Genomic DNA, 26,553 nt, shown 5'->3' with positions numbered 1-26,553 from the left:
CAGGGCCTTGATGAATGGGTACTAGATACTTTCATCCAGAAAATTTACCCTTCAGGATACAATCAGATAGGTTCAGTTCTACTGGCAAGTTCAGGCACCATGGTTCTTTAAGCAAATAAGGGCTATTTTGAATTGAGCTGCCACAGACATGGCAGTTGACGGAAGGCTCTATAGCTCCAGCTTTGCTGCGGCAGATGGCTGATCTCAGATGACCTCTGAAGATCTGTGATTCATGATTATTCTTGGGGGATAGGATGACTTGGTCAAACCCTTCTTTATCTCCTCCTCCTATCTCTTCTGCCAACAGGCCTGGTCTTTACACCCATCCTCATCATCATATTGGAGGCCCATTCTTTTCAAATGGAGAAATCCTTGCACTCCAACTTCAGACATAGTTGTGAAAGTGTTCACTCAGCACAGTTCTCTCAAAAAGTTCTGTCAATCAAACAATTATCATCTTGCAAGTCAATCCCTTTCAAAAAGACTTGTGTGATCTTAGCTAGATGAATCTGTGCCAAGTTTCCAATTTGTGGTTCACACAATGCATTAGTGGCCCAGTTTGACACAGCAAGTGTCAAATCAGCATTACATTAGGTTTAACATCACCAATGACTTAATCTACACATTTATTGCATGTTTGATCCATATAGCAGTGCAGTAGTCAATTTGCTGCCTTGGGCAGATTTGCTAAAATCTGCTTCATGATTTGCAAAGAAAGTTGCAAGTAAATTGTTGTGCACATAACTGTAAAAGAGTCTGCAAAGGAACGTAGACTTGCTAATTAATTGAGCAAGAAAGTGGTAAATGCTGCATAATGTGAAGAAGTGTTTTTTTTAAATTCATTCAAGGAATGTGGGCTTCGTAGGCTGAACCAGCATAGTTGCCCTCGAGGAGGTGGTGGTGAGCTGTCTTCTTGAACTGCTGCAGTCTTTGAAGTGGGTGTATGACCAGAATGCTGTTAGAGAGTTAGTTCCAGGATTTTGACCCAGCGACGGTGAAGCAACAGCAATATATTTCCAAATCAACATGGTGTGTGGCTTGGAGGGCAACTTCCAGATTGTGGTGTTCCCATGATTTTGCTGCCTTTGTCCTTAGAGGTCATGGGTTTGGAAGGTCCTGTCAAAAGAGTCTTGGTGAGTTGCTGCAGTGCATCCTATAGATGATACAAACTACTGCTACTGTGCATCGGAGTGGAGTGAATGAATTCTTGTGAATGGGGTGCCTATCACGTGGACTGTCATGTGTGGTATCAAGTTTCTTGAGTGTTGTTGAAGCTGCACTCATCCAGGCAAGTGGATGAGTCCACTTCGTAGAATTATTAACTTCTGTGCAAAGAACTGAAAAGCAGAATATTTGTATTAGAAAACATTACTGGTAATTAATGTTAATCAGAGGAATTTGGGTATCTTTGTACAAATCACAAAGAAAGTAAGTATATCAAGCTACTAGGAAGGGAAACATATGCTTTCATTAATTATAAGCCTGTGTTTTTGAGATATGGCAGGAGACTAGAGCACCCACAGGAAACCCAAATGGTTGTAGGGAGAACTTGCAAATTCCACAAAAACAGCTGTGCCAGATGTAAGCATGATGTAGTCAGGCCAGGTGAAGGACCTGAACAAGCTCTGCCTACAAAACAGCTGAGGAAACTTTTAAGTATTTAATTTTTTTTTTAATTTTGGTAAGTCAAGAAGTATCTTAAAACATTAAAAATACATCAATAATTAAATACATTACAATTCCCACTGTGAATGTTAAGGAATTCAAGAACCGTTGGTAAAATCCAGCAAAATCTGGAATATTTTCAGAATCCATGGACCTTTGCTGCCCTCTTGTGTGAGAATTTTAATGCATGTAAATACAAATGCCTTATATATAGTCTAGTCTTAGCAGAGAGTGGGAAACTCCCTACATTTGCCATACTCCGACTCATGGAGGCAACTTGATTTCCAAAGTCGGGTCTGGATCAGCACAGTCACATGGTGCGCAGAGCCTTTGAAAATGCAAGCCCCATCTCAAAAGAATGCTGACATTTAAGCCACGCCGCCAAGCTGTCAAAATTGCTAAAATTTCAAATATCTGTGAATGCCTCTGTCACATTGATACATGTATGAAATCTACAAAAAAGTCAAACTGTTAATATTTGTTTCTTAAAACATTAAGATTAAAATGTGTTAAACAATAGAAAACGCCAAAACAGAATTAAATCTATCTGAACACCAAAAACAAGTTTTCTTAAATTTTCTTACCTCCGTTAGGGCCATTCCTCTTCATTTAAGTGAATGAAGTCATTTAAACAGCACTAGGTCTAACCTGACACAGGCTCAGATTACCTGCTTGGAAACTGCAAGAAGTTCAACGCTGGACTCCAAGAGGTGTTAAGAAGCTCTTGGGGAAATTCAGGGCCATCTGGTATGTGCATCTGGTCTTCAAAAATAATTCAGATTTTCAGTATGGCTCTCCCTGCAAAGTAGCAGCTTTATCAATCAATAAAGTTGAAATCAATAAACAAATACTGTTAAAGTCAAAGTTGAGTTTATTGTCCTATCCACAAGTACACGTATGCACAGGTACAATGAAAAACTTACTTGCAGCAGCATCACAGGCATATACTGCAGCATCAGATAAGCAGCACTCACAAGAAAAAACAAACATAAATTATACACAATATTTACAAGAGAGAACATAACTCCAACAAAAAAATAGTCCATCGTAGTGCAAAGAGGTCTTAATGTTGCTATACTGAGGTAGTGATTAGGGTTGTGCAAATATTGTTTTGGAAAAGAACAGATCAATGTTTGTGATCTGCAAATTATTTCTGCTGACAAAGCAGCATATTCCATTCTTGTATCTGTTGTTAAGATGGAAGGGAAACAAAAGCTCCTGGTCATTACTAGGATTGAGAACATCACCTTACAATTCTAACCATATTTCGGAGCTGGTTAAGGGAAAAGAGTTGCCATGGTCCACTAAGAAGCAAAATAATTGGTGTCTTAAACTCCTTCGTCAGAATTTTGCACCAAGTTCTTCCAGAATCCATATTAATAACCAGAAGTTTTGAGATCGTCACTACATCCTTACAAGCTTCACGCCAGAAGGATGACATCATCACATCACTACATTACCTTTGACGAATGGCAAATCGTTGAATGAACAGCTTAGAGAAACTGACCTACTCCAGTCTTGAAAACTAACAAGCAGTTGGATGCAACTTGAAAGATTGGCCAAGGTGGCACTGTGCGGCTTAACACCATTACTGCTCAAAGGTACTGAAGATACTCAATTTGATGAAAGTTTGGATCAACCATTTAATCAAACTGCTTGGATTAAACTCCATCCATATCTGTAACTGATCTATATCCTGCTGTATCCTTTGATAGCCCTCTCCATTGGCAAGGAGGGCTGCAAGGATAAACCAAGGAACTACAGGCCAGTGAGCTTAACATCAGTAGTGGGAAAGTTACTGGAAGGGATTCTGAGAGACAGGATTTATTCACATTTGCAGAGACAAGGACTGATTAGGGATAGTCTGTATAGCTTCATGCATGGGAAATCATGTCTCATGAATTGGATTGAGTTTTATTTTTGAGGAGGTAACCAGGAAGACGAGGACAGGTCAGTAGACTTTAGCTGGGCCTTTGACAAGGTCCTGCATGGCAGACTGGTCCATAAAGTTAGAACACATGCGATACAGGGTGATTAGTGTTGTGCCACAGAGATGGTGCTGGGTCCCCTGTTGTATGTTTTACATATATTAATGATTTGGATGAGAATGCAGGTGACACGGTTTGCATGTCATACTCAATTTGATGAAAGTTTGGATCAACCATTTAATCAAACCGCTCAGATTAAACTCCATCCATATCTGTAACTGATCTATATCCTGCTGTATCCTTCGATAGCCCTCTCCATTGGCAAGAAGGGCTGCAAGGATATTCCAAGGAACTACAGGCAGATGTCACCAAAATTGGTGGATAGTGAAGAAGGTTGTCTAAGTTTACAACAGGATAAAGAGACAAAGGAATGATAGATGAAATTTAACTCAGACGTGTGTGAATTGTTGCATTTTGGGAAGCCAAGCCAGACCAGTACTTAGAGTGAATGGCAGGGCCCTGGGGAGTGTTGTTGAACAGATACACCTATTTACAGTATACAAAATAGGCTTCCTGAATGTGGCAACACTGGTAGGCAGGGCAGGGAAGGCAGCATACGGCATGGTTGCCTTCACCTTCGTCAGGGCACCGAGTACAAGAGTTGGGACATCATGTTACAGTTGTACAAGACGTTGGTTAGACTGTACTAGGAGCATTGTGTGCAGTTCTGGTCAACACGATATAGGGAGGATGTGATTAAGCTGGAGAAGTTACCAAAAAGATTCACAAGGACATTGGCTGGACTGGAGGGCTTGAGTTACAAGGAGAGACTGGATAGGCTGGGACTGTTTTCCATGAAATGAAGGAGACAGAGGGGTGACTTTATGGAGGTTTATAAAATTATGTGGAGTACAAGGAGGGTAAAGTCAGAGAGTTGTCCTTTTCCCCCTGGATAGGGGAGACTAAAACTAGAGAGCATAGGTTTAACGTGAGAAGGGAAAGATTTAAAAGGGATCTGAAGGGCACGTTTTCCCCACACAGAGGGTGGTGGATAAATGTAATGGGCTGCCAGAGAAAGTGGTAGAGGTAGGTACAATTATAAGGTTTAAAAAACATATCTGGACAGATAGCTAGGTTTGGAAGGAAATGGGCCAAGTGCAGGCAAATGGGATTAGCTTAAATAGACATCTTGGTCAGGATGGACGAGTTGGGCCAAAGGGCCCGTTTCCCTAAATAATTTTATGATTCTATGAATTCACCCAAAGTAAATTTGCATATAGTACTGTACCTAAAGTACAAAACTTAACAAATCATCCTGAGTAATGCTCTAATAAAAACTTCAGAAGAATTTAAAATCACCCTTATACAGTAAATGTAGGACACAATTTATTTCTGTAAAACAGTACAATATTGACCAAATTCAGCCTCTGAATATGGAAAGTAACCCACAATCAAAATTTACCTCATGTGATAGTGTGGAAAAAGTACACCACCTGGCAGAGTTAACCTCACCTTGCTGAATGCATGTTCATAACTCAATGTAGCACTGTATCTAAAGCTAACTGCAGCAGTATTCAAACTATACCTCGATACAATACAGTAAACAGAGCATTACAAATTCTTGCTCATCATCCTGGATTGAATTTTATACAAGTAACCATGTCAAACTTTACCCTGAATCACCATACAAAGCATAAAATATATCCTTTGTCAGAATTAAACTCACCATCTTGAGCAGCATTATACACACCATTATCTTTGAAATAAAACAGGCTGAGAGAAGATTTCATTGAGGTGTAAAGTGAGTAGAAACCAACCTAGACCAACTAGAGAGGACCTACCTCTGTAGCCCGGGGGTGGGTGGGGGCAGACAATAGTTAGTGGGTAGTATCAAAACTCCTTGCTAAAAAATCTGTTGCTCACTTTGCCAGATAACTTTTTTTTAAAATATTCCTATGCACCCAGGTGCAGGTCTCCTTTCAATTCGCTGGAAGTGACTTTCAGCTGGAAAATTTCTCATTTTGCATTTAATTCTTTTCCATAAATAATTTTAATATTTAGATCCATTTACAAAATATCTACCCCAATTGAAGTGTTCAGCAAGACATGGTTTTAAAAGGATTACTTTTAAAATCTTGCCAAAGATTGGCAAGATCCACTTCAAAAGACAAAACCCAATTTCATTAAAATACAAACCCACACACAATGCAAAACTGTAGTTATAACTTAAAACATTTTATTGTTTTCTTAAAAAAAATCAAATTTTACATGCACTTGGTCATGATTCACCTCTTCTGAGACAATCTACTCTTTGCTCAACATACAAAATATTAACAAACTTTTGGAAATTCTGCTGAAATTAAATTTTAGAAGGTCAAAGCACAAACTCAAAACCAGAGATTCAAAATTTCACAGTTGAAAGTCAGAAGGATTCATTCATACTTCAGGGCCTTCACCACCAGGTATAAGCTGCAAAGGTTAAAGAAGAATTATAAACACATAATATTAAATAAACAGCCACAGTTGGCAAATTACAGGATTACATTATCTTATAAATTTAAGGCATAAAAACCACAAGATGCCATGTTGTATCTAATTACAGATCTATTTTACAGATTTTTAAAAAATATTTGAGTGGCTAATGAGATGGTATTTTTCACAAAAACATCCTGATTTGAGTGAAATTTACTTTTAAATCTGCAAAAATCCAATCACAGAAGTAACAGCTGTATGCCTGGAGAATAAAGATAATAAAGACTAATGGGCCACCGTGGATGAATAGGCAAAGGAGTTAGGAAAAGACATGCAGTACGTACACAGACAGGGGGACATAGGAGTATACAAAAACAGAGCAAAAATAATTGGAAAAGCAAAGGAGTAATCTGTAATTAAATTAAGAAAATATGGTAAAATATTCTGCAGGCATACAACTATTGAGAATGAGCTGCCAGAAGAGATAGAGGAGGCAGGAACACTTACAACATTTAAGAGGCATCTAGACAGGTATTTGAATGAGCAGGGCACAGAGGGATATGAAATTAATGCAGGCAAATGGGATTAATATAGATAGGCATAATGGTTAGCATAGACATGGTTGGCCGAAGGGCCTGTTTCTATGCTGTACAAGTCTGAAATATGGTAGCAATTTCAAAATAGAGACTCTGATCAAGAATCCCTGCCAGCAGCAAACTGCATCCAAGTAAACTAAGGATTTGCTTCCCTGTCTTCAACAATGTTGACTTGCTGCACAAAGTTCCAATCGAAAATGGTCACACCCTGAATGTCAAATGAGTAAGACAAAACACAAAGAGAAACTTCACACATGAAACAGCTGAAACACTGATAATCGGCTGAGCTGTTTCACCATACTGTCAAACACGTGAATGTCTCTAAATGTCCTTGATGAAAACTGCAGTGTATGACATGACATTAACATTTGCAGAAAGGGCACAAAATTGTCAAATAAGTTTTAATGAAGGTATGATGTAATTTCTTGGCAAGAAAAGCAGGTGATCTGACAGTAAAATGGCAGAATAAAGAGACCCTGAGGAAAAGGATTATCATAAACCTGGGATTGGAGGGTGGGGGCAGTCACAGAACAATACAAGACTTGAGTGGAGTATATATTGACTTTGGCTGATGCAGTTAAAAAGGTACATTCAAGCTTTAAATTGTACATAACTTTTAATTAAGGGATGATAATACATTTTTGATCTTTATTTGGTCAAAGAGCAAAATGATCTCTGAAAAATTATAAAATTATTCATTTAGTTAAATTAAAAAAAACAAATGAATAATTTTATAAAAACACAGAAATACCAGAAAAGGCAACTGCCTGGAGTTGGAAGTTCTGGCTTATTCTACTCCCTATGTGTCTCTGCCTAATAATAGCAGAAAGTGAAAAATTCAGACAAACTTTTATCTGTTATGGTTTTTTTTTGCTGCCATTACATACCATAGTTATGTTGTTTCCATTCAACAAGATTTGGTCTAGTTTTGTGATTCTTCTTCCTTCTGGTGTGATTTCACTGTAGAAAATAAAGAGTGAAAAGCATTGCCATCACAGTTAACAGTTACAACATAACATCAGACTGGTTTACAAATCCAAAAGCAGATTATGGTGCAAGACCTCGATAAGAGCCAAATACATTAATGGAATTATTGATGGTTTCTGTTAGGACTGCTATTTAATTCCATTACACAGAATGAGCAATATTCTACAGGAGGAAGTACAATTGCAGAACAGTTTGAATCCCAAAATCATTTATAATGGAAACTGAGGTCATTAACAAAATCTGGATGCAGTGGTTGTCCTTGAGAATGATTCAAATTACTTCAGTAGGAAAACTGAAATCAAATCAGCTAAAGGTCTGCTGAAGGAGTGATTCCTTGAAGACCTAACTACAAGTCACCCATAAAAAGAACATGCTCGTAAGATTAAAAACAAATTGATTGTTCAGTAATTCTACAGTCAATGGAGAATTATAGACAAACATCAGTCTCTATGACTTCACAATAAGGAACGTGTTAAAAAGCCAGAAACATCCGCTCAGATTGTCCAACTAGAATACCAAATAAGGTAATTTGGCTGTATGTTTTAATATCTAGCAGGTAGTCTTACAGATCAAAATAGAAAGGAATTAAAATAACTTACAACTCTGTGACATCTTCAAGTACCATGTCCAAAGATTAGAGTTAAGAAATATATTTACGTCACAACTGCACTTTGGTTTATTAAAATAAATACATTTTGATAAATAGTTTTCAGTTCTGCAGCGTAGCTTCTGCAGAAAATATAGGATGGATGTTAGTGAGCACGAAAATTGGGAAAAAAACATGAACAGGGTGGCGGGGGGGGGGAGAAGAAGTGCTGTTTGGATGAGTTAAGAACAAATTATTCAAAACAGAAAATGTTGGAAAAGTTCAGGAGGTCAGACAGCATCTGTGGGAATAGGTACAGTTAACATTTCAGGTCTGGCTCTAGTTATCAGTAGTGGGTCCCAGACTTAAAACTGTTTCTTTTTCCCCACAGATTCTGCCTGACCTGCTGAGCATTTCCAGCATTTTGTTTATTAAATTTTAATAACATTTATTCAAATGAAATTCAATTCAGTCTACAAGGAGGGCAATCAATCTGCAGCTAAGGAAGCGATGCATGTTAATTTGAAAGAAAAAAGTACAAAGATAGAAAATGCTGGAAACACTCAGCAGTTCAGATATTTGCTATGGACAGAGAAACAGATGTAATCTTTCAGATCAATTTCATTTTCATCAGTATTAGGAAAAGTTAAAAATCAAACATTTTAAGTTGCAAAGAAGGGAAAGGGAATGTCTGCAACAGGGTGTAGACCAAACAGTACAAGTGGTAGTGGTGCTGGCTGAGAGGGTGGTGCAGCCATATTATTTGTTGTTGAATTCGCTGGAGGGGTTATGAACAACTCAATGGTTTGAGTTACTGACAGAGAATGGAGAAAATAAAAAGCTGGAATTTTCTGATTAAAAAAAAAGTTGCTGCAAGTACTACATAGCAACAGAATGCTTTAAAATCTCAGATCTAGCAGCATCTGTGGAGAGAAAAATGCAGAGTTAACATTTACAAGTTGGACTTCCATCAGAATTGGTCAGTTCCGATACAAACAGGCTGGTCATTTGAAGTAGATGTATTGAGTATCAAGTCCCTGGGGCTGCTTTGTGCCAAATCCATTGAGGATCTATTCATCAAGCTCCTGTTGGAGGGACCAGGGACATCACTGCAGACTGAACAATAGCTCCCCAGAGGATGAGCACTGATTACAGTATACCAAGTTAGACAGAGCCTGCGAAGGAATATTAATAGGTTCTGATTAGGCAAAAAAAATTGGCAAATGAGAACATAATGAGGAAAAATCTGAGGTCATCCACTTTGGAAGTATGAAAAAGTAAATTTAAATGGAAAGAGACTACAAAATGTACAAATGGATGAAGGATTTTAGTACATTAAACAAAAGGTTAGCACGCAGGTACAGCAAGTAATTAGGACTAATGGAACGTTGGCTTTAATTGCAAGAGGTGGGAAGCATAAAGGGAGGGAACTTCTGATGTAAATTTACAGGATGCTGCCGAGATTTCACTGGGAGTAGCAAGTAGTTTTGGTCTCCATATTTGAGGATATGTTTTCAATGCAGGCAGTATGGAAAAGGTTCATTATATTGATTCCTGCAATCAAGTGATTGACATATGAAGATTGAGAAGGTTGAGCCAATATTCACTGCTATCTAGAAAAGTGAGAGATCATGTTGAAACTTGCAAGATTCTGACAGATATTGAATGGATTGATTCTGAGGACATTTCCCTAATGGGGGTATCTAGAACTAGTGGGTGGAGGAGACAGGGGGTGTCAGTATTTCAGAATAATGGCCATTCCAGTGATGACTGGTTTCATCTCTCAGAGGATCATAGATCTTTGCAATTCTCTTACCTAGATATCTGTGGAGGCAGTGATTGAACATATTCAAGGCAGAGATCAACAGACATTTCAAATACAAGGGAGCCAAGGGAAATGTGGAGTCAGTGGGAAAGTGATAGTGAACTTAAAACTTGATCTGCTGTGATCTTACTGAATGGTCGAGCTTGTTTGAGGAACCAATTGGTCTATTTCTGCTTATGGATCTCAGGGAAGAGGTAAAAACAGGTTGTGCACAGATGGGGACTATGATGCTGGAGGCTGTGGAAGGAATATTTCCAGAAGAATGTAGTCAATAATTGTCTGTTATGCAGTGGTGGGGATGGTGGTCCATTCCATGAGGAAGTATGAAGTGGTGTCAGAGTGCTGACATAACAGCCTCAGCAAGGTAGAGCTCAGTTCAAACAACAAGAGCACCACCCTCATAAGCAAGACTGATGACATTGATGGGGCTGGTCCTCAGTGAGCAGAGTGTTGTACATTCAGAAATGTGGCTTAGATTAAGTCATGGCAGTGGAAAATTGAAGGGGTCAAAGTCACGCAGGTAGTTAGCTATGAATATGTCTAGAGAGGGTGGTGAGCCAGAGTGCGTCCAAGTGGAATTCTGAAGACAGGAGAGAGCCCACAATTTGGGGTGAAAATCCTTAATCAAGGAAAAAGGCAGAGGCTCATACCAGAGAAGATTCAACATTGTGTTGGGCCTAGAATTCATTGAGATGAGACGTTAGGAAACAAAGCCAAGACCTCTGCAGATGACTAATTGCTCAGAATCAGAGGGGGTAAGATCAGAAGGGATAGTTAAAACAAGGCAATGGATAAAACTGGAGAGAAGAGATGGGTCAAATCAAAGATCCAGAGGACTGTTATAATTGAAGATTTGTTGAACTTTCTGATCCATAATATCCAAATATATTTGTGCAGACAGATCCCAGTGACAGCCTATGCAAAACAAAGTTAACATGCAAGTACAGCAAATAATTACAAAGGCAGAGTGCTGGTCTTTATTGCAAGGAGAATGGAGTTTAAACATATTGATATAAATTATACAGGGATTTGGTGAGACCACACACTTACAAATTTCATTTCCTTATTTACTTGTACTCAGAAGGCTCACTTGGACAATTTCTGGGATGAAGATGATCCTCATGGGAGGACCTTGAACTGCTGGCAAAGTTTCAAAATAAGGGATAGCACAACACACAAAGAGGAATTTCTTCTTCTCAAGGGTCAATTATCTTTGGAGTTCTCAACTCTGAAAACTGTGGAGGCAGATCAAATGCTGAGACAGACAGATTGTTTTTGGACTGTTGGGTAGTCAACAGCAATGCAGAACAGGCAGAAAAATGGGGTTTAAGACCAGATGGGCCATAACCTAATCATTTGCAGAGCAGTCTTAAGGGTTTATAGCTGATTCCTCCTCCTATTTTTTGTGTTCTTAATTAAACTAATAAATATTGACCTGGGAGACTAGCTGGATTTTAATTCCTCTTCTAGTAGGTGGATGCAATAAAGGACTCCTCAGTTCCATGAAATGTTCACCATATCATGTGGTACCACAGGATGCATTTTAAGAATGTATAGAAAGAACCAGAGGAACTTTTTTGATAGGAAGATTTTGATATCAAACCTTGAGCAACACCAGGTGTTGCAGTGAGTGTTACATGAAATAAGCTGAGAGTTACATGGATAAAACATTCCAGAAGAGGTTAACCTACAGCTCAAGTGCCCAAAATGCTGTATGTTTCCAGAATTTTCAGAAACGAGCCTAGCCTCTCCAACTTTTCTCATAACATAACCTCCCCATGTGGTCTGGTGATCCCTCTCAGAACTGCTTGCAATACATTTACCTCCTTAAGAAGACTGTACACACTCCAGAGGTCTGATCAATGCCTTGTATAGCTGAAGCATTACCCCCCTATTTTTATATTCAATTCCCCTTGAAATAAACAACATTCCAACAGCTTTCTGAATTACTTACTGCACTTGTATGCTAGCCTTTTGTGAAACATGCACTAAGACTCCCACATCCCTTTGCCTCTCAGATTTGCAATTTCTCACTTTTTATAAAGCTTTTCTATTTTCCTGCCAAAATGGTCTTCGCATTTTTCCACATTAAACTATCTGCCAGATCTCTGCCCTTTTATTTAATCTAGTAACATTCCTCTAACCTCCTTATTGACTCTTCACAACTTACTGTTCTACCTATTTTTGTTTCTACAGCAAATCTGGCAAGCATACTTCATCCAAGTCATTTAGGTAAATTTTAAAGAGATGAGGCCCTAGCAGCAAGCCTCATGGAACCCCACTTGTTACACAAGACCCATTTATGCTTATTCTGCTTGCCATTAACCAGCCAATCTACTATCCATATCAATATCACCTCCTAAACTTGAGCTCTTATTTACCCCACATAGCATTTGATGTAGCACCTTATCAAATACATCTGAAAATCCAAATACAGGAGACCCCCATGTTACAGGTATTGGTGCTACAGAAATTTGCCCTTACATTATACCAAATCACTACCCAAAAATTTGAGATAAGGAGTAAAGTTTGCAGAACTTGTGGGAAGAAAATTAAACACAATGTGAAAGAAAAAAATTTTGATATGCATTTAAAAGTGCACATCCCCAATTTATATGCTTGTACAGACAGAAGCTGGAAGATGACAGTGGAGACAAGAGATTGCCACTCACCTCCCCCCACCTAGCTCCATTCTGCCCGTTTTTCATTTCCTTATCTGTTTCTATCTTTCACCATTACCTTCCAATCTTCAGCTTGCTTTTTGCTCCAGATTACAGCATCTACAGTTGCTTATGTATCCAAACAAATATATACTTGAAACTTCCCAGCTGTAATCAAACAGCCCGTCTTAAAATATTGCAGCAGGGTCTTTACTGTTGAAAGGCAAACATCCTGTAGGAATGCATCTGCACTTATAATATGGGATTCAATCGAATAAAAGGGCTTTGTGTCACAGAAAACTTGCATTACAAGCAGTTTTTGAGGAATGCAACCCCTCCATAACTTGGGGTTGCCTGTACATTACTTCCACAATGTTACTTTTCAAATGACTCCAATAACCTTGATTTTTCTATGAACCTTGCTGTGATGTTTGATAATAATAGCTTCTAATATTCTCCCTCTGACAGAAATTAAGATAACTGTCCTGCTGTCATCCTCCCTTTTTGAATAAATGAGTTACATTTGCTCATTTCCAATCTAATGGAACTTTCCAAATCTAGGGAATTTTGGACAACACAACAATTATTACTTTAGCCACTTCCATTAAGGCCTTAGAATGAAGTCCACCAGGACCTAAAGACTGACGGCCTACAGTTCCAACAATTTGCTCAGTGCCATTTCTGTTGTGATTAGTAGTCTCCCTCCATCCCTGAAATCTTCCTTTCCTTTCAATTCCCAATTTACAGGCATTTCTGGTCATCCCAGCTCATTTTTCATTATTAGTTCCCCATACTCCCTTTCTAAAGAATCACTTTGTTACCTTTTCAAATACAGAAACTTATTTTTATATTTCTAGCATACATTTGTGTTTTATTCTTGGCTTCTAATTTTTCCTTTAATAATTTGGTCATTCTTTTCCTCCCCCCTCCAATTATCCCTTCCTTAATATTTTAGTCATTCTTTTCCTAATCTTATTGTCAAAACTTCTAACCTGCTATTTGCATAATTGCATCTTTTTTCTTTTAAACCTATCATAGAGTTGTACAGTACAGAAACCACTCTATGATAGTCAGGTTTAAAAGAAAACCTTCACCACCCTATCTACCAATGTTGCCACTTTCAGGGATTTAAAAACTTGGGACCCCAAGGTGCCCCTGTTTATCAACATTCCTTAATGCCCTACCATTTACTGTACATGTCCTAAAATGCATCACTTCACACTTGTTGGGATTAAATGACATCTGCCAATGCTCCCTCCAACTTTATATCTGATCTATAGCACAAGACAATTTTCCTCCCTATCCACAGCACCAACTTTTGTGTCATCTTGAACTTTTTTGGTTAACTAAAAATTGTGGGTCCTACCCTTGAAAATTTACTTTTTCCCCTCACTTGTTGGAATGCATCTATTACAGTAACTGACATCTTCCACTATTACTACCCTGTGGTTTTGTACTTAGAAACTTGCTTGCAAACTTGCATGTATCTGCCTCAATGCTTGGAGGTCTACATCACATTGTCAACAACATGATACTTTTTTTTCTTCAGTTCAAGATCAATCATCCTAGTCCCAGGACCTCACAGCAGGAATTCCTCAAGGTAGTATCCTAGGCCCAACCATCTTCAGCTGCTCCATCTATTACTTCCTTCCATCATAAAGGTCAGAAGCAGGGATATTTGCAAATCCTCAGCAAATGAAGCAGCCCATGCCGACAAGCACCATGCCCAAGACAACACTCAATCAGGGGCTGATAAATGGCAAGTAACATTCACACCACTGAGGTGCCAGGCAATAACCACCTGCAACAGGAGAGACCATCTACCCTTTCATTCAATGGCATTACCATCACCGAGCCACCATTGTCAATATCCAAAAATCATAATTGACCAGAATATCCTTGAAGCCTTTACATCTACAACTCACTAGTTAAAAGTGTAGTGGAATACCCCACTTGCCTGGATGAGGGCTGCTTCAACAACTCTCAAAGATTAACACCATCCAGGACAAGAGAGGCCCATTTTAATGGCACCCCATCAACCATCCTAAACATCCATTACCTCCACCACCAGCAGTGTGTACCAGCTACAAAATGCACAGCAATTACTAATCCAGATTACTCTGACAGCATCTACCAAACCCACAACTTCTACTACCAAGGACAAGGGCAGTAGGTGCATGGGAACAGCTCCATGAACAGGTTTCCTTTCCTTACACACTATCCAAACTTGAAATACATCACTGTTTCTTCATTGTTGTGTTTAAATCCCTATCATATAGATACATCACCAGGAGAACAGCAGCAGCTCAAAGGCTCACCACTACCCTCCCAAAGGTAACTAAGGATGGGTAATACAAATTGTCAGCAAAGCCCAGATTGAAAAAAATTAATTAAAAGCTCAACCTATGTTGTCCCACCATCCCAAGAATCTAAAACCTCATGTACCATCTGTGCTGTTCTCCTTCCACATCCTGCTTCTTAACCTCAGTCAGTTATAAAGCACAAAAAACAGGCCCAACGCATCAATGCCGACCAAAGAGCCTTCCTGAGCTAGTTTCATTTGCCTGCATTCGGCTCATATCCCTATAAACTTTTCCTATCCCCTTTCCAAACTTCTTTTAAAAAACTGGCTGCAGGACCTCATCCTTCCCCCCACCAATCCCTGATTTTCTAATAATAATAATGGACCATGACCTTTGGCTGTTTACCTCAACCTTCCAGAATGTTCTGCAGCCATGTAGTGGTAACCTCGACTCCAGGCATCCAAAAGATGCAAAATACCATCCTGGAATCTCATCTTCAACAACATAGACACCTAATCCCCTATAACTAATATCCTCTTAAACTTGCTCCTTCATTCCTTTACAACTGTGCCAACGATTCTATGGTCCCAAGTCCATAAGATACAGGAACAGGAATTGGTCAATCAGCCGCTCAAGCCTGCTCCACCATTCAGTAGGCAAATCTGTCATTGCAGAAGTCCACTTTCCTGGTTTTTCCCCATAATCCTCAATTCCCTCAACAATTAGAAATCTACCAAATCTCTCTCCAACACAGACAATATACACGAGGACTCTGCCTCCACCGTCTAAAAAGGAGTTCCAAAGACCCTCAATGTCATCTAGGTTTTTGTTTTGTATCATCTGTAAATGTAGTTACTGCACATTTACTTCCTTCTTCCACGTCATTTATATTGTAAGCAGTTACAATTCCAGCACTGTAGCCTGTGGTATGCCACTGGTCACAGGCTGCCAAGCTAAAAGTGAACCCCATCCATACTTGGTACTTCCCGCCTGTTTGCCAAACCTCTATCCACACCAGCCTGTTTTCTTCAACACTAAGGGGCAACCTTTTCTGAAGCACCTTGTCGAACACCTTCCAAATACAATACTAGTTCCTCTCTATTCAGTCTGGTTGAGATTGCCACAAAAAGTATTTAAATTTGTTGTTTATGATATTCCCTTCATGAAACCATGACTTTGCTTGATTCGATTAGGATTTTTCAAATGCTGTCTTTACTTCCTTAAGCATTATAACACTTTTTCAACAATAGATGTTAGACTAATTGACAAATAGTTACCCTTTTCACCTTCTTCCTTTTTTTGAATAGAGATATTACACTGGCAGTTTTCCAATAATAGAACAGTACAGCCTAGGTACTTGCCCTTCAGCCCACAATGTCTGTGCCAACCCATCTTCCTGCACACAGTCTATGTCCAAATTCTTGCTTGCTCATGTGCCTGCCTAAATGCCTCAAACATTGCTATTGTATCTGCTTCCATAACTTCCCCAGGCACCTACCACTCTCTGTTTAAAAAATACACTTGCCTCAAATCTCCTTTAAATGTTCCTCCTCTCACCTTAAAGCTATGCCCTTTAGTATTTGGCATTTCCACCATGGGAAAAAGACTGACATCTACTCTATGCTTGTCATAATTTTTAAATACTTCTATCAGTTTGCTCCTTGGCCTCCGATGCTCCAGAAAAAACAACCCAAGTTTGTCCAACCTTTCCTTAGAGCTAATACTCTAATCCAGGCAACATTCTGGTGAAGTTCTTCTGCACCCTCTCCAAAGCCTCCGCACCCTTTCTACAATGCAGCGACCAGACTGCAAATGAGTGGAGAAGTGGCAGTTTAATCCAGACAAGTGTGAGATGTTGTACTTTGGGAGCTCAAATGCAAGAGGCAATTTGCGAACCAAGATTCCACCCCAAACCCCGCCACCCCCCCCCCCCCAGACTTCCAATTCCTTTGTGTTGTAACATAATGCAGTCTCGCTGTTTAAATAATAATTCCCATTCTTCCTTCTGAAGTGGATAACCTTGCAACTTCATACATTATTTTCCATCCATTAATTCTTACCCACTCACTTAACCTACCTATATTCCTTTGAAGACTGTGTCCTCCTTACAAGTTGCTATTCTGTCTACTTTTCTATCAGCAGCAAATGTGGCTACAGTATCAATAAAGAGATCGATCTTAGAATAACCCATTCATCCCAACTTTTTTCTGTTTGTTAGCCATTCCACCATATACAACCCTCTTAACTTTTATCAAGTGCATTAACCTTTTATGCAGCACTTCATTGAATGCCATCTGGAGTCCAATACACTACTGGTTCCCCATTATCCACTCTATTTGTTATATCCTCAAAGAACAATAAAGTTATCAAACAATTTCCCTTACATAAAACCACATTGGCTCTGCTTAATTGTTTTATGATATTCTAAATATCCTATCTCCTCCTTAATAATGAATTCCAGCATTTTCCTCCTAATGTTAGGCTAACTCCTACTGTGTGCTGATTTTCATCTCTAATCGTTCTTGAGCATTTGTCCTATCCTCTAGGACCTCATTAAAAGCCAGGAAATTTTGGTAGATTACATCTAACACCATCTCTTCCTTTAAGACCCAAGAACTAGTCCAGGAGTCTTGCTGGCCTTTAACCCAAGTAGTTTGCCGAGCACATTTTTTTTAAATCCCCCCTGGATGATGGAGACTTCCTCCCTCCCTGTAGCCCCTTGACTTTCTATTATCAGGATTTAGTGTACAGTAAAAACTGATAGAAAAATAATTTAAATCCTTGCCACTTCTGTTTTCCATTAACTCCCTATCTTATTCCCTCAAAAAAATTGAACTATTTTGGTAACTTTGAGGTATGGGGGGGGGGGGGAAGAGAGGGGGGCAGGGGGAGGAGGAGCAGAGATTTAATTTCAATGATAGGAGGATTAAAGGCAAGTTGAGAAAAAAAACACAATAAATGGGCTGGGGGGAATCTGTTATTCAATGCCTGAAAAGCTGGTGAAAGCAGAAATCCTCACCACTTTCAGAGCAACTGGAAGAGTATTAAGAGACACAAGCTACAGGACTATAGACCAAGAGCTGGGAATTAGGACTAACCAAAAGTCCACTTTTGACTAACATGGATACCACAAACCAAGTAGAAGTTTATGGCACAGACTATGATTGTATGAGTACTAGCCTAGATTTTAGCAGTTAGGTCTGTTTAGTGTGATTTCAACCAGAAACCTCTGGAAAGGCCCTTTGGCTTTTTTATTCATTCATTGACTTTCTCAATGAGAAAAATACCACTTGTCACATCCTGCCAATTTGACTAGATAAGAAATATTCCTTCTGTTAATGCCATCTTCAATTCACAATTCAAGCCAAAATCTCCTGTTAATTCTGTTTGTCACATTCACTGTGGAATCTTATAAAGTCCTTCCAGAATGCTTTTTGGAACTCCCTACATTAGATACAAGCACTAATTTCCCAACTAATTTCCTAGACTAATTTCCCAACATTTGATGTTAAAGATACTTGTAAGTAGAAAGGAGAAATGCTGCATATAATATCCAATTAAAACAAGTACATAAATGTTTATACCTTAAACACAATGCATGGTAACCCAATCAAATTCAGCCTTATGACAGTTCCACAACATCACAGCTGATCTTCTACCTCAACGCCATTCTCTTACTCCACCCCATACTGCTCAATTCCTTGAATATGCTAAAACCTTTCAATCACTCCTTTGAATGCAATCAATGACTGAGCCTCCACAACCCTTCAAAGTATAGAATTACCACCTTTTGAGTGAGGAAATTTGTCACTTCAGTCCTAAATGGACAACCCCTTATTTTGAAACTGTATTTTTAAATTCCTCAGCCATGGAAAACATTCTCCTGCATCTCCTCTTAAGCCCTTCACATTACTTTGCATGCTTCTAAACTCAAGAAAGTAGAGACCTAGCCTACTCAGTACCTCCTCATATGACAGACCCACCATTTCAGGAATCGTTCTGGTGAATCCCTTCTGTGCTCCCTCTAAGTATTTCCTCCCTTGGTAAGGAGAGCAAAATTACACAAAATACTCATTGTGTGGTTACACCAGCACTGCCTGTCATCTGGATTAGTCAGTTCAAAGAACATCTGTTTGCACATCCTAAACTGCACCACGTTGATAGTGGGTAAAAGATAAAAGGATACTGACAAAATCATCAAAACCTAGCAGCGTTCCTACAATTTCTTTGTCATTTTTCATGACAATATGAATGCGCGAGCCAATGCATTTGTCCACCAGTTCTGAAATAGAAGAAGAAAAAATGAATCCGCAGAAATCCAAATAAAATAGAACTAAAACAGTTAAACTCAACTCTGACTAGTTAACCTATCTATGCTTCTATGAAGCTATGAAGTCACTTATTTAGATGACAGCGTCACAACACATTTCCACTAGAATGGATAATTTATACCACCTCTCATCTCTTCACCTGCAAATGCCACTCAGCAGCACAGTAGTGCAGCAGTCAGTATAACGCTATTACAGCATCAGCGACCCAAGTTCAATTCCTGCTGCTGTCTGTTTGTACGTTCTCCCCGTGACTGCATTGGTTTCTTCTGGGTGCCCAGTTCCCTCCCACATTCCAAAGACCCACAGGGCTATATTGGCACCAGAAGAGTGGCAATACTTGCGGACTGCCCCCAGCACATTCTCAGTAACACAAAGAGATGCATTTCACTGGGTTTCAATGTAACTAATTAATAAATATCATAACAAATATCTTATCTTCTCCATCTAACCCCTACACATCTTCCTTCTCCCCCACCCTATGATACTCATTAGTTACAAGTAGAACAAATTCATTGCTACCGAACAATGAAAATATAAATGCACTCCTCTCCAGAACTCACCCATTAACACTCACCCCCCCCAACAACCTCCTATACTCACCTATTAACACCCCCTGACAACACCCATTAACCGCACCACCCCCCCGGACAACCCCTCAGTACTCACCCATTAACCCCCCATCTCCCCAGTACTCACCCATTCCCCACCCCCCACCTCCCGTACTCACCCATTAACCCCAATGTCCCTCAGTACTCACCTATTAACCGCCAGTACTCACCCATTAACCTCCCCCCCACCTCCCCAGTACTCACCCATTAACCTCCCCCCCCACCTCCCCAGTACTCACCCATTAACCTCCCCCCCACCTCCCCAGTACTCACCCATTAACCACCTCCCCAGTACTCACCCATTAACCTCCCCCCCACCTCCCCAGTACTCACCCATTAACCTCCCCCCCACCTCCCCAGTACTCACCCATTAACCTCCCCCCCCCCCACCTCCCCACCTCCCCACCTCCCCACCTCCCCACCTCCCCAGTACTCACCCATTAACCCCTCAATACTCACCCAGCGGTAACAACTGCGACGGGTTCGTTGAGTTCAGCGCCATCTTCTCCAAGGTAAAGCGAGGCCTCGCTTCAACCAACCAAATGAAACGTGGCGACCAATCAGGAGCGGCCTACGTTGCGCATGCGGGTCAGGCGACAGCGCTGCCGAATCAAAATTCAGTGGGTGTGTGCGGGCGGTCGGGCCAATCAGCGCTGAGTCCGTGCGGGCAGTCGGGCCAATCAGCGCTGAGGCCGTGCGGCGGAAAGGGTGCAGCTGGGATCTCAATCACAGGCCGGGGGAGGTGAGGTTCTCGGCTCTCGGTGGCTCCCGCCGTGAGGCTGTCGCTGTCAGCTTCGATTACTCCAGCTCCCGGGTAGATTAGCTAAAACTCACCAAGCTTCATGCTGGAAGTGGTGGTGGGCAGACCTATGCATGTGGCTGGTGAGCGTTCTAATGTAGGTAACAGTCAATGTATGAATGATGAAAAGTGGTCAACGGGTTATAAAGAAACCTCGTTAGCTGTGTTCATTAAAGAGCAAAATATTGAATAACTGATCAGATTTTGGTAAAAATGAGCTATAGTAAAACTTGCAAAATCAAGGGATGAGGTTACGATTGGGTTTGGTACGGGCAGGGCCAGGTTTACTTCACTGGGAGATTCTGACCGTTCCCCAGAAGCTTCCATTGGGAGAATTTCAGACTTCTGAGCCATTACCGTCGTGTATTTGCAACAAATATTAACCCGTAGTTATTTACACCCAGATTTGTTCAGTGCAAGATGTTTCCAGTTTGGAAAAGCAAAAATCTGTAGATTGGGTTTTAGCGCCAGCGACCCGGGTTCAATTCCGGCCACTGTCTGTAAGGAGTTTGTACGCTCTCCCCATGACTACGTGGGTTTCCTCCCACATTCTGAAAGACGTACGGGTTAGGAAGTTATGGGCATGCTATGTTGGTGCCAGAAGTGTGGCGACACTTGCAGGCTGCCCCCAGAACACTCTACGCAAAAGATGCATTTCACTGTGTGTTTTGATGTACATGTGACTAATAAAGTTATCTTAGCACCTTTGAGCCCAACCCCTCTACGCTGACTGTGATCCCTATCTATGCTAATCCCATTGCCTGCATTAGGCCCTTATCCCGCTATGCATTTCCTATCCAAGTACCTGTCCAAATGCATTTTAAAGTCATCGTCGTTTTTGTCTCTACCACCTCCTATGGCAGCTCATTCCATAGAACCACCACCCTCTGAAAAACACACTCCTCAGTTATCATTTAAGTTTCTCCCCCTCACCTTAAATCCGTGCCGTATAGTTACTCCCCTGCCCTGGAAAAAAAGACTATTTAACCTACCTCATTTAGTTGAGACTGACTATTTAATGCCTCTCAAAACTTTATATATCTCTATAAAGGTCATGCTTCAGCCTCCTATGTTCCAGTGAGAATAAACCCAGTTTATCCAATCTCTTCTTATAACTACAGTCCTGCATTCCAGGCGACATCCTGGTCAATCTCTTCTGCACTCTCCCAACCCCTCTCCATCATCCTTCCTGTAGTGTGGTGACCAGAACTATACACAGTTCTTCAAGTGTGGTCTAACTAACGTTTTGCGTAGCTGCATCATGAAGTCCCAACTTGTACTCAGTCCCTCGGCATATAAAGGGAAGCATGCCCAATGCTGCCTTCATCATCGTAACCACCTGTGTTACCACTTTCATGGAACTATAAACTTGCACCCTCATCACTCCAAAGGTCCCTACCATTTACTATACATGTCCTGCGAGCAGTCAACATCCCAAAATGCATTACCTCACACTTGTCTGCATTAAATTCCATCTGCTAGAAACACTCTGCAGCCTGGATCAGGAAATAGCTGTGGAGAGAGAAATAGCTAACATTTCATGTTGATAGCCTTTCATCAGGACGTGACCTACCTTGGTTTCTCTCTATAATTTAGTCAATTAACTGAAGTCCTTCATGCATGGAACCATTTTGGTAAATCTTTTCTAAACCCTCATTGAAGCCTTACCATCTTTCCCAAAATGCAGTATCCAGAACTTGGCACAATATGCCAGTTGGTCAAACCAAAGTTTTATAAAAGTTGAAGATGACATCTTATGTACCTTCTGCAGACTGAGTTCTGCGGTTGCACCTGTGATTCAGCTGCTCTACCTATACTGGTCACTGCCAACCTCAACTTTCTAGCATCACCTCATCATTCCAGGTAGTGGGTGCTACAGAGTGCCTTATTTGTCAGATTGCAGTTTACAGCTGTATATATTAGGATGGTCTCTGATTTTCTACTCAAAGAATGTTGCAATTCACTCTTCCTTGAGCATAGACAATCATTCAGATCAGCCATGTGAATTTATGAGGATTGCAGACTTCATGAAGTTTCAGCAAGGAATAGACTACATTCATGGCATTGTGGTCTCCCAAGTGACCTGGACCTCTGTATGAATCACAAAGGCTTTCACTCCTTGAACGTCTATCATCTCTACAATCACAAGAATAAATGTATTATGATCAATGCCCTGTTTCCAGGAATCCTAACAAGAAACTGCTATGGCATGTAGAGGATTAGCTCTAGGCAAACTGGCTTTATCCCCTTCCCCAAGCTCCAGGCTGTGCAAGTGAGCACTAATATATGACCACAGGACCAATATGGGCCAGACTGAGAGTGCTGAACAGTTGTCAAGATAGGATCAGTGTCTGTGTAGCTCCAGAGGCATCCTGCAGAATACCACAGAAAGGGCTGGTTACTTTGATACCTGTTGCATGCTGAAAAACCTAGACATAATGATAATAGGCTTTGGCTGAAGCCCTCCAGCAGCAGCAGCACCAGGAGGTGGAGCATATTGGCTAATAATAGGCTATCTCTGTGGACATGCTGAATAAGTGGGCATCATTATCCTGGATTCTTCATGAGAGGGTCCCACCCCACTGACTTAACCAAGGCAGGAAGTTAATAACCAAGGTCAATGATGGGCCAGCTTTGGGATTCCATGACCAAGGTAAAATGATCGAAGTGGACAGTCTCACTGGAAATATCCAGCTCAAATGTGATTACACATTACCTTCTTGTGCTTCCCTAGCCTTGACCAATGTCACCAGTGAATGCTGCAACAACGCACAGAATGCTGGGGGAACTCAGTGGGTCAGGCAACATCTATGGAGGAAAATGGACAGTCAATGTTTCAACTCGACGTTTCAACATGCAGGTGCCTAACAATGTGAGCAAAATATCTAACCACCAAAGACTAAAGAGCTTGTATGTGTGTTAGTGCATGAGTGCAGTCAGGGATGACATCAGATTGCAGGCTCTTGGATATATGGTGGCTCTGAAGAATAAGACTGTTTATTACTCATTTTTAAGCAAGTGAACACTGTAGGTCAGGTCAGAATTTATCCCTAACTACCCTTGAGAAGATGGTGGTGACCCACCTTTTTGAACTGTTTTAGTAGTTCTGATGAAGGTGCTCCCATGGAGTTGTTGGGTAGGGAGGTCCAGGATTTGGACCAAATAATGATGAAGGAACAATAACTTTATTACTCACGTTTCAGGATGTGACTTGTCGAGGGACTTACTGGTGATTGTGTTCCCAATGTACCACTGCCTTTCTCCTTCCTGGTGGTAGTGATCATGGGTGTGGAAAGTGTGTCAGAGTAGAATCGGCAAGTAACTGCAGTGTTTTGTGTGGAATGGTAGACACCAAATCCACACTGCACCAGTGGTGGAGAGAATGAATGTTTAGGTTGGCATTAGGGTGTCGTTAACCTTATTTAATGTTGTTGGAGATGCACTCGTCCAGGCACTGATTTGCACCTTGTAGGCTGTGGAAAGGCTTTGGATGTAATGAGGTGAGTCACTTGCCACAGGATAATTAGTCCCTGACCAGCTCTTGTGACCAAAGTAATCTTGTGTCTCATCCATTTAAGTTTCTGTTCACTGGTGACCTCTGAATGTTGATGAAACCAATGATATCAGTGAATGAGTACTTAGTTCCTTTTAATCTACGTGTGTACTGTCCTGGATAGCAGTTATCTCTATTTGGCACATTGTTTGCTCTGACTGGTCCTGTTCCTGGTGTGATCTTCTATACTCCTCGTGGAACCAGGGTTAGTTGTCTTGTTTGTATATGATTGGTTTGACCGGGAGCTGAGAGTGAGTGTGGGAACTTGTAAAAAAGCAAGTCTTGTAGATAAGATAATTGGAGGGACTTTAATCAATAAAAGGAAGGTGAGGTTAGGTGGAGCGGCCATTTTGGAGCGGCCATTGTGAGAGTGGGCCAGTGTAAGAGTGGGGATTTGAGGCTTTGGCTCAAAAGGCTCTGGTGAGGAGTAGGTAAGTTTTTTTTAAATTTCTTATTTATCCTTAGCATTTGACTCAGTGTAGGCAGGATGGTAGTCAGAGCAGTGGAATGCTCCTCCTGCGAAATGGGGAAACTCAGGGATACCGTGAGTGACTACATCTGTGGGACGTGCACCCAGCTGCAGCTCCTGACAGACCAGGTCAGGGTCTGGAGCTGGAGCTGGATGTACTCAGGATCATCTGGGATTCTGAGAATATCATAGCTGAGACGTTTACTGAGATGGTCACACCCAAGATGCAGGCTTCAAACAGATGGGTGACCACCAGGAGAAATAAGGGGAGTAGGCAGTAGGTGCAGGGTTCCACTGTGGCCATTCCCCTCACTAACAGATATACCTCTTTGGATACTGTTGAGGGGGATGTTCTTTCTGGGTTGAGCAGCAGTGGTCAGGACTCTGATCTGCTCTGAGGCTCAGAGGGAAAGGTTGCAGTCAGATAGGGCAATAGTGATAGGAGACTTGATAGGGGGACAGACAGGAGATTATGTGGCTGCAAAGAGATGCCAGGATGGTGTGTTGCCTCCCGGGTGCCAGGGTCAAGGATGTCTCTGAGCGGCTGCAGAAAATTCTGGAGCAGAAGAGTGAACAGCCAGAGGTCATTGTACATGTTGGTACAAATGACATGGGTAGAACAAGGGATGATGTCCTGCAGAATGAGTACAGGGAGTTAGGTAAAAAGTTAAGAAGCAGAAACTCGAGGGTAGTGATCTCCGGATTACTCCTGGTGCCATGTGTTAGAGAGGTCAGAAATAGAAAGACAGGCAAGATGAATTCATGGCTGAGGAGTTGTTGCAGGGGGCAGGGATTCAGGTTCTTGAACCATTGGGATCTCTTCTGCGGTAGAGATGACCTGTACAAGTGACAGTTGCACTTGAACCAGAGAGGGACCAATATCCTTGTAGAGAAGTTTGTTAGTGCTATATGGGAGGATTTAAACTAAATTGGCGAGGGGGGGTGGGGTGGGACTCTGAGCAGGAGCAATTCATGGGATAAAGAGTAGCCTGCAAGAGGAAGTTTAGTAATCAGGATAGCCAGGGGCACAGTAAAGGCAGGGAAGGGAATACTCAGTTAAACTGCATTTATTTCAATGCATGAGGATTAACAGGTAAAGCAAATGAACTCAGAGCGTAGATTGGCTCTGAGCACTGGGATATTGTGGCCATAACAGAAATATGGCTGAGAGAAGTGAAATATTCCAGGATACAGATGCTACTGGCATTACAGAGGTACAGGTAAGCGAGGAGAGGGTGTTGCCTTTTTGATAAGGGAGGATGTAACCACAGTGTTTAGAGACGACGTTACTGGAGGATCATCCAGTGAGGCCGTACGGTTAGAACTTAGGAACAAGAAGGGGAGGATCACTCCAGTGGGGCTGTATTATAGACACTCCCTCCTCCCCAGTAGTCAGCGGGAACTTGAGGAGTTCATGGTTGTAAGAATAATATGGTTGTATTAGTGGGAGATTTTAATTTCCCTGGTATTGACTGGCCCACCCAGAGTGTTAAGGGCCTGGATGGAGTGGAATTTGTGAAATGTGTCCAGGAAAGTTTCCTGAATCAATATATAGAGGACCCTACTCGGAAGGGTGCAATGGCGGACCTTCTCTTAGGGAACAAGGTTGGGCAGGTAACAGAAGTGGCAGTCAGGGAGCACTTTGGCTCCAATGACCATAATTCTATTAGTTTTAAGATAGTGAAGGAAAAGGATAGGACGGGCCCACAGGTTAGGGTCCTAAACTGGAGCAGGGCTAATTTTGAGGGAATTAAGCAGGATCTAGCAGAGG

General features: G+C 41.1%; 1 protein-coding gene across 1 annotated transcript; it reads right to left on the bottom strand.

Annotated features, from left to right (window-relative positions):
* Positions 1 to 5,807: 5,807 nt before the first annotated feature.
* lsm5 (LSM5 homolog, U6 small nuclear RNA and mRNA degradation associated) lies at positions 5,808 to 20,559 on the bottom strand. Its single transcript, XM_052023058.1, has 5 exons — positions 20,421 to 20,559; positions 19,209 to 19,304; positions 8,248 to 8,275; positions 7,549 to 7,621; positions 5,808 to 6,062 (listed from the first exon to the last, which is right to left on the bottom strand). The coding sequence occupies exons 1-5, from the start codon at positions 20,461 to 20,463 to the stop codon at positions 6,030 to 6,032; spliced, it is 273 nt and encodes a 90-aa protein (XP_051879018.1). The 5' UTR covers positions 20,464 to 20,559; the 3' UTR covers positions 5,808 to 6,029.
* Positions 20,560 to 26,553: the final 5,994 nt, after the last annotated feature.

Source organism: Pristis pectinata, chromosome 9 (genome assembly GCF_009764475.1).
Source record: "Pristis pectinata isolate sPriPec2 chromosome 9, sPriPec2.1.pri, whole genome shotgun sequence".
NCBI classification, from domain to species: domain Eukaryota; kingdom Metazoa; phylum Chordata; class Chondrichthyes; order Rhinopristiformes; family Pristidae; genus Pristis; species Pristis pectinata.
This window is presented reverse-complemented; position numbering and strand designations above follow the sequence as displayed.

What these genes read in the sequence shown, in the direction of transcription:
- lsm5 (XM_052023058.1), bottom strand. Translation starts at nt 20,463, where the DNA reads ATGGCGCTGAACTCAACGAACCCGTCGCAGTTGTTACCGCTGG. An exon ending in AGGTTTTGATGATTTTGTCA is followed by an intron (nt 8,276 to 19,208) that starts GTATCCTTTTAT and finishes TCTAATCTTTGG; the next exon opens with ACATGGTACTTGAAGATGTC. An exon ending in ATGGAAACAACATAACTATG is followed by an intron (nt 6,063 to 7,548) that starts GTATGTAATGGC and finishes TAACCTTTGCAG; the next exon opens with CTTATACCTGGTGGTGAAGG.